The 8,436-nt window shown below is 30.3% G+C and overlaps 1 protein-coding gene across 1 annotated transcript in view; it reads left to right on the top strand.

The window, feature by feature from the left end:
• The first annotated feature begins 1,132 nt into the window (after nt 1-1,132).
• The window catches only part of LOC117176608, an 88,845-nt gene continuing 81,541 nt past the window's right edge, over nt 1,133-8,436 (top strand). Inside the window, exons 1-6 of the mRNA XM_033366862.1 lie at nt 1,133-1,991; nt 3,158-3,298; nt 3,894-4,054; nt 4,967-5,040; nt 6,570-6,679; nt 6,767-6,981. Coding sequence (XP_033222753.1) covers nt 3,912-4,054; nt 4,967-5,040; nt 6,570-6,679; nt 6,767-6,981 — 542 coding nt within the window. The 5' untranslated portion in view covers nt 1,133-1,991; nt 3,158-3,298; nt 3,894-3,911. The remainder of the gene's footprint in view (nt 1,992-3,157; nt 3,299-3,893; nt 4,055-4,966; nt 5,041-6,569; nt 6,680-6,766; nt 6,982-8,436) is intronic.

Raw genomic sequence — 8,436 nt, 5'->3', positions numbered from 1 at the left:
TCGAATTTTGAATTTCTTTCTGTCTGAAAGCTTCTCAGTTTTGAAATTTTAAAACTTATCTATTTAAAATTTTTAAAGTTTAAAGATTTTATCATTGATTGTTTTGAAATAAACAAATTTAAACTAAATGAGATCTGCTCAACCCTCAAAATTCAAACCTTTATCATTGGAATCTTGCCAATTTACTTAAAAGTGGCTTAAACTGAAACTACGAATTTCGAAGTATTTAACGTTTTTAATAAGATTTGATAAATTTCGAAGAAATGTTCACCTATCAAAATTAATGTATTGGACAATTCTTGCATTTAATGTTTTGATGGTTAATTTTAGCAGAAACTGACTTAAATATAAGAATTTCAGACAAATTAAACTTCAAGTTGAAAAAATGTTAAGCAAAATTATTATATTTAAATGACATTTAGATAGTGACGTGATCAAAAGAGAAATAGTGTAAAATGGAATAAAACGTTGAAACCGTTACACAATTTAAAAAAATCAAACAGATATTCAAACGATTAATATTTTTATTTGATTTCCTTCTAAACCCAATTTAGTCTTTGAATTTAATGTACGGTACTGACTACTGACTAGTATTGCGAAATTTTCTGTAACGTTTGTCCCGAACGAGGTGGAAAAGGCTTAGTTTTATGGAAAATTCCGTAATAGTTTTCGATTGTATTTGCAAATGTAACAAGGAAAAATTCAAGTTCCAAAAAACTATCCCGATCATTTGAACTTCCTAAACTTCGGGTAGTTTAAAGAAAATTGAAAAGTAAATGGAGGAACAGATATATCTATCTAATATGTTCGATGATTCAAAATCCTGTGATTTCACTATTCCGTGATTTAATCACGACCAAACACCGGATTACCTTCAAACTAATCTCTGGTTCTTCCGCATATGGTGTAATGATTTTTTTAAATTTTTGGAGTCGAAATTGTGGGAACGGAAAGTTTTTTCCGCTGAAAAGGAAGGCCGTGAATAAAATAAAACATAGAATAGTAAATTTCGAAAAATGATCTACTGGGGTGGGGTAAGGGTAGGGATTGATTGCCTTGAACATTCAATACCATATTTGATCAAAGCGCGGTCGGCTTTTCGCGCATTCCCTTTACTACGCAGACTTCAGAGGCAGAGACAGAGGCAGAGCTAGCGTTCAGAGTAGTTCAGAGCCCGTGTGGCGTGTGTGAACTTCACTGTGTGACATCACGCTTCATTGTTGGAGGTTTACGTCATTCTTGAGTCGGTGCGCGACTCGCGGAACGCACACGCAGACAGAGAAAGCAATCTAAACTAACAGAGACAAAAAGAGAACCAGCCGCGAAACCATAAAAATGTCGCTGCCGCCTTCGCTGACCTGATATCGGTATTTTGATCGGCAAATAAAATAAGTGGGAGTGAGAACTTTCGGGAAAGTAAGATTTGATCGGATATTGTGATATTTGCGATTGACTAGGATTATCATCTCGAACCGAAAACATGTTAACGACGACGTTGTCGTTGTTTCATTTGGTTTCACTCTAGCGCCAGCTTTTTAGTTCCGTCGTCAATAAAGTCTCGTATTAGTGCGGAAAAGTGTTGCGAGATTAGATTGATTTTTTATGACAATGAGTGAATCCGAGATTTAAATTTGACTTTTCGGATCTCCTCCTGAAGACGAGCCCAGGTGTCAGCTTTGGACTCCTGGAGGATAAGCGAGAAATTTGTTTTTCCCGTGGGTCGTTCGCACGGAGTTTGACGGCACCTTCTTTCATTTTAAATATAACGGTGTATAAATAAGTATGAGCAATAGCGGGAGTACGCGAGGCTGTCTCGCAAAGATTTTGTGAAGCAATCATATACTCTTAACTGGACAGCGTGTGAACGTGGCTTCCTGGGGGATTTTTTAAAGGAAGTGTGGCAAATGCAGTCGCCAGGAGATGGATTTTCCATTGACATCTGCCACATATGTCATTGTTGTGTGGGCATGTTTTGTTGAAAAGATACCAAGGTTAGTGACATACTGAAGCGTCTCTGAGAATGTCCAATCTCGATTATCAACTGTGGTAGGCCCTGATTTTTATGAGTTGAATCAGAGTCGAGTTCATCGCGGGTTCAGGGATCTTGAATAAATTCAGGGTTGTAGGGTCCGTGAAGATTTTTCTAACACCGAGGCTGAAACTGCGTTTTCAGTTTTTTTATTCACTGACCTACAGTATTTATTCATTTTTATGTAGATTCTTCTGGTATAAGGAAGAGATTCTTGTTGATTCAACACAGTTGTTTTTCAAAGCAGGATTTCGTTGCAACGCATTTTGTGAAATCAGGTGGTCTTGATTCATTGATTTATCATATTCGGTTTTAAAGTGATCATCATTCAGTTTACAGTTCATGTTTTACGATTCTAATTCATCATTATATAAATAACTTGTTCAGTCTTTCACGAAACTCTAAATTTATTGACTAAATTTTGAGTGAGAAAAATCGTTGTGAAATACAGAGTTTCTTTTTACAATTCCGACCTCGATTATTTTCGAATGATACAAGTTTGGATACTTTTTTAATTCAAATTTTGTGTCATTTAACTTCTTTTTGAATTAAAAGTATTTAAAATTTGATTCTTTTCACATTTAAGTAATTTCCAATAGAAATATTTACGAAAAAGGAAAGTTCAAATTCCGCCTCTTTGAATGTTTTATATATTCTCTTTATATCGAAATTTATTATTTTGTTTAAAAAAAATATTTAAAAAATACTGTAGTATCAAATTAATGCATTCCGGACCAATTCAAATTCTACATTAAAAAAATATTGAAGCAACTTGACTTATTGAATAAAGTAGTACTAGCTTTAACAAATAAAAAAAGTTGTTCAAGATTTTATCAAATTTGTTTTATATTCTCTTGAATCAAAGCTCTTAAATTTCCTAATGAAATCATACTTTTCCTTTAGACTTTAAATTTTGACAGCGGAGCTTTCATTTTCAAATAAAACTTCAGTACTTTTCCATTAACTTGAATAATTTACATTTTTTTAAAGTGGCCTGTTGTTTGTGGATGTTTCCAAATAAGTTTGACATTTCCAATTCCAATTCAAAATATAGTAAATTCTGGTCACCACCAATTAAATATAAATAAAAAATACTAAAGAGAACTTTAATTACATTTATTTTTTCAGGAATACTTGAAAATTTGGTCCTGACTGTCTGAGAAGTTTTCTTCTCTTCAGAACTTTTCATCCTGAGTGATTGAACAATGAAATTAAATTACCGGACGCAGATGTCACCGGATTGTTTACATCGTCGACCACAACCTTTATGTAAGATTTATAAATGTAATTTAACACCAGGGTAGTTGTAATTGATTAAATTATGCTTTAATATTTGTGAAAAGTATTTTGACAAGAAATAGAGAAGAATTACACATTAAAAAATTTAATTTCTAATTGTAATCACATACATAAATTTTTAAATTCAAGAACTTTTAAGCTCTCATACTTAAATTAATTAAATTCAAATAAAAAAATTGTCGATTTTTTTTAATAACCGTTTTCAAACTTATAAAGAATTATAAAATTCAAAACAAACAGAAATTGTAGGCTTACTTTTCCGCAAATAGTTGGAATTATAAATCCGTCTAATATCATATTAATAATTAAAACAGAAAGGCTTTTCGAATTTATTCAAAATAGATAGTTTTTTTGACTTAAAAACAATTCAATTTACAATTCTGATCTACATTAGAAAATAAATAGTAAGTTTTGACGGCAAAATCAAATGGAATGTATAATAATGTATACTAATTGAATATTAAATTTTCAAAATAATATTGGTCTTTATTGTTCGCACTTAATTCAGCACCTATCACTACAACAAAATGTTGTCTTATGTTTACACTCGCTTTTTTGTTTGTAGGCACACTGGACATTCGGAATGCAGTGGTTTTCGAGTAACTTGAAGGTGCATGAAATGTTGCACTGCACAGAGGACTGTCCTAATATCAGCCCTGACGCCTGTACGATGCTCGGAGAATTCTGCATATTTGCCACTGAACTTGCACGCCTCTGCGAGCAAGGGTAAAAAACTCATCCATCTTTTATCTTCTCAAAATATCTCCAAACCAAGTCCAACTAACCAAAACATTAACAAAAAAATTCCGACTGTTTCAGTCTCTTCAGAACCCACGACTTCCGCCATACTTCTCAAATTTAAATGAGTAAATTGTCAAAGAAAAATTTCCTAATGGGGCCATTAATGAAAATTGTTATCGCCTAATTATTGTTGATACAACTATTAGAAAAAAGATTGTTGTATTTCCACCTACAAAATAAAACATAAAAAAAATAAATTGTGTAACCGTAATGATTAAAGCCAATTTTTTAATAATTTTTTACTTAATATTTCAGAATTAGTGAATGCTAATATTTATAAACAAAGACTAGATAAAGCCCTGTTTTTTTAACAAAGGCGACTTTAAGGGGAAATTTTTGTGAATGGCCCTGTTTAATATTTAAACACAGCTTTTTGCTCACTGTAGACATGTTGCAGGAAAAAGGCTTTGATCTGTCGAGCGTGATTGTCGTGGGAATGTATTGACAATGTTGAAACGCGGAATGCTGCTTTACATTGCAAAAGGATTTGATATTTCTAAGTATGTCGATCTCTAATGCATGAGTTTTTCAAACTAATTTTGGAGGCTGATGCGTGGATTATCTTTATTACCACACTCTAATCTTAAGCTTTTAGAGTCACTTTTTGATTTGATAGAAAATTCGAGAATATCAAATCCTCATGCACGAGTGATGTTTGTGCGACTTTGAGTGTGATAATAAAGGAATAATATTCTTATCGTTTTGTGCAACCAGTATGATGTTCACTTGAGTTGACTCTTGTAGTCATTATATAGTATGATCTATTGTGATCGCTGACTATAAGGAACCGTAACTACTATTTTTAATTTATGACTGATTTTTCTTTACCCCCTTCAGAGCAGCTGTTCCTATGAGCACCTCTCAATCATTACTCTGTGATGGAAAGGATACTAATAATAAAACGGGTTCAAGTGAGTTGCTTGCATTTTTTTACATTCAACAGGGTGGCCACTGGACCGGGAAACCCGAAAATGACAAAGGATTTTATTAATTTTTATTAAAAATCATTTTTAGTAACGGAAATCATTAAAAGAGGTAGTCTTGATTTTATTCAATTAATTAATAATTCACTTTAATATTGAAAAGTTGTCTGTAAGGCTTTTAGAGCAAAAATATTGAATGATTTTTCCAAAGATTTAATACACTATCGTCAAAAAGTTTGAGTTCAATTCCGCTTAATCTAGACAATTGTGAAAAGTTATAAATATTTCTCCGACGTACTTTCATTAGCAAACAATTATAATAATTTGTGAACTCGTTTTGTAAAAAAGATCCTTGCGAAATGTCCCTTTCGTATTATCGGGTCAAATTTAAATTTTTAAACTTTTTACTTCATGGTAAAAACAAAATCTTTCAAACTGGAAATTGCAAGAAAAATTGTAATGTAGAAAGGCTTAACAGTGAAAATTTGTATTTTTTAATCTTTAATTTAAAATTTCTTACTATTAAACGTTTTAAGTTGAATATTTGAAATTTTTTACGATTTTAAATATTACGTATTGAATAATTCTGTTTATAAAAATGTAACACAGCTTTGAAGTTTGTAAGCACTAATTGTTGAATTTGTTGTGCATCCTAGCTAAAATTGTGTGCTTTAAGTTTGCAATTATTCCATTTCACTTCTGCACAGTTGTTATATAAATTTGTTCAAATTCTAACGTATCAGATAGCCAATTTAGACGATTTAACGACTAATAGAATTTTCGGCTCTTTAATAAATGATGAATATTTAAATTTTGTAATTTTCCAATAAAAATTTTCCAATTTTGACCGTTAGAATTTGAAATTGTTCAATTTGGGTGCTTGACAGTGAAAATTGATTCATTTTTAGAGGTTTCAGCTTTAAATGTTTTGATTTTAGTTAAATTAAATAAATAAATTGTTTAAGCACTTACCTAATTAAAAAGACTCAAGTTTTCGATTGTTCATTGTTAAAAGTTAATGTAAAACTCGACAATTTTTAGTTGTTCAGTCTTATTTTTACCGATACAATTTGAGTGTTCAGGACATAAAATAATTTTAATTTTTGATTGCTTGAATTCAAAATTCTATATTTCGAATGGTCACATTTTTAAATAGTGCAATAATTCCAAAGTATAATGTTTTAACTCCATAATTTCCTATATTAGATATTATTTCAGAAATAAGAGACATTTTTCCTTGAAAGATAAAACATTTCCTTACATTAAAAACCTGGAAATTTACGATTTTTCTGAAAAATATATTATGACCTCACTTTGTTTTTATTACTATTCACAAAACACAATAAAAGTGGATGTAAAAAGCTTTTAGATTAGAATAAACTAGAAAAAGGTTTTAAATTTATAAATAAACCATTATGGCTGAGAATTTTTTCGAAAACTTGATTGGCCACCTTGTTCGTGAAAATATTAAATGACGATAATTAAAAAAAAATGAGAATATAATAAACTTTTTTCAGAGAGGATGGCATATGAGGTATTTTTGGGCGGATCTTGCAATCCTACCACATGGAGGTCAGAAATAGCGATACCGACACTTCAGAGTCTCGGAATTTCTTATTACAATCCTGTAAGTTCTTACTTACGATTTATGCAAAAAATGGAATTGATCGAAAATGGATTGGGTGAAAGTAAGAATAAGTTTTCTTCATTTCAGCAAGTGTCACAATGGGGCCCTGAGCTTATTGCTCAGGAGTACGAAGCGAAACAGACTGCACGAGTTTTGCTTTTTGTAATAGACAACCAAACGCGCAATACTGCAGGAATTATTGAAGCAGCTCAGCTGGCAGCGACGCGCAGTGAATCTCTGGTCCTTGTCATTTATCCTTATCGACAGGGTCAGACTATTCTTGGAGAAACAGTTTCTGCTCAGTAAGTTTGTCTTCTTCATTTTGACAAACAACATTTTTTAATTTAATTCAAGTCAAAAAGAGGATGATCTGCGTTTGGGAGACCTATTCGGATTAAAAAACAATGAAAATAATAAGAAATTAATTTTCTGAGAACCATACGATTTTGGAGAAATTAAATTTTATAAGAAAACATCTCAAAGGTGGCCACCCTCCCAGGTGAGTTAGGAGAAACTGGCACCGGGAGAAAACCTACAGAAAAATATTACACCGGGAAATTTCACCTATTTCATAATTCACACATTTTCCTAGTTTTGAAAGTTTCCAATTTTCCTAGTTTTTAAAAGAATAATTTCACTTTAACGGTTCTCAATATTTATCATAATATTTAAAATTCTACAATTTGAACGGTGTAAATGACAAGTGATTTTTATTTACAGAAATCAAATTTTTTAGTAAAAAAATATATCCAGTCGTTTTGAATGTCACTTGATACTACATGATGTGATACTTATTAATAATATATTTATCGTTTTTAAAATTTATATCATTTTAATTTAAAAATATAGTTTTGAATGTCCCATTATAAAACAGTTTAATTTTTGAGGCATTGGAACGAAAGTTTATTAATGAATTATTTTTTAGATTAATTTTGGGAGGTTTTGAATGTTAAATTTAACAATATTCTAGTTGAAAATTCAAAATGTCAGAAGAATTCGGCTATTGAACATTTCAAAATTTCATATTAATACCTCATAATCAGTTTTGAATTTAATAACTTTAGATGTAAACATGAAGCAATTTGAAATTGGAAATCTTAAAATTGTGCAATTAAAAAAATCGGAATCAAATAAATAATTTCAAATTGAAAAATATTTGATTGGAAAATTTCAAAAATGAATAATAATGCTAAAGGAAGGTTTAAAGTTAAAAAATGTAAAATTAAGTTTAAAATAAAAAAGAGAAAAATGTAACTATTTGGAATTGATACATCAGTAATTGAACAATTTAGGTAATTTTAAGTGGTCACAATTTTAGAGTTCTGAATTTTCATGTTAGACGCTAAATGTTTCATTTTTCCCTTTCACAGGTTTTAATTTTTCAATGAAAATTGAATTGGTTGAATCTTGAAAAGTATAATTAAAAATAAAGAAATTAATTTTTAGGCCATTAAATTTATTTTTTAGTTTCAAATGAAGTTCGCATTCGTTCAAGTTTCAACTTTCGAGAGTAGAAATTTTTCATTTATAATGTTTCCCATTTAAAATTACTATTTATTTCGAAAGTTTTTTTAGGGAACATTATAAATGAAAAATTTCTACTCTCGAAAGTTGAAACTTGAACGAATGCGAACTTCATTTGAAACTAAAAAATTAATTTAATGGCCTAAAAATTAATTTCTTTATTTTTAATTATACTTTTCAAGATTCAACCAATTCAATTTTCATTGAAAAATTAAAACCTGTGAAAGGGAAAA

Source organism: Belonocnema kinseyi, chromosome 7, assembly GCF_010883055.1.
Source record: "Belonocnema kinseyi isolate 2016_QV_RU_SX_M_011 chromosome 7, B_treatae_v1, whole genome shotgun sequence".
In the NCBI taxonomy this organism is placed as follows: Eukaryota; Metazoa; Arthropoda; class Insecta; order Hymenoptera; family Cynipidae; genus Belonocnema; species Belonocnema kinseyi.
Note: the sequence above shows the minus strand (reverse complement) of the source record. Positions and strands in the feature narration are given on the sequence as shown.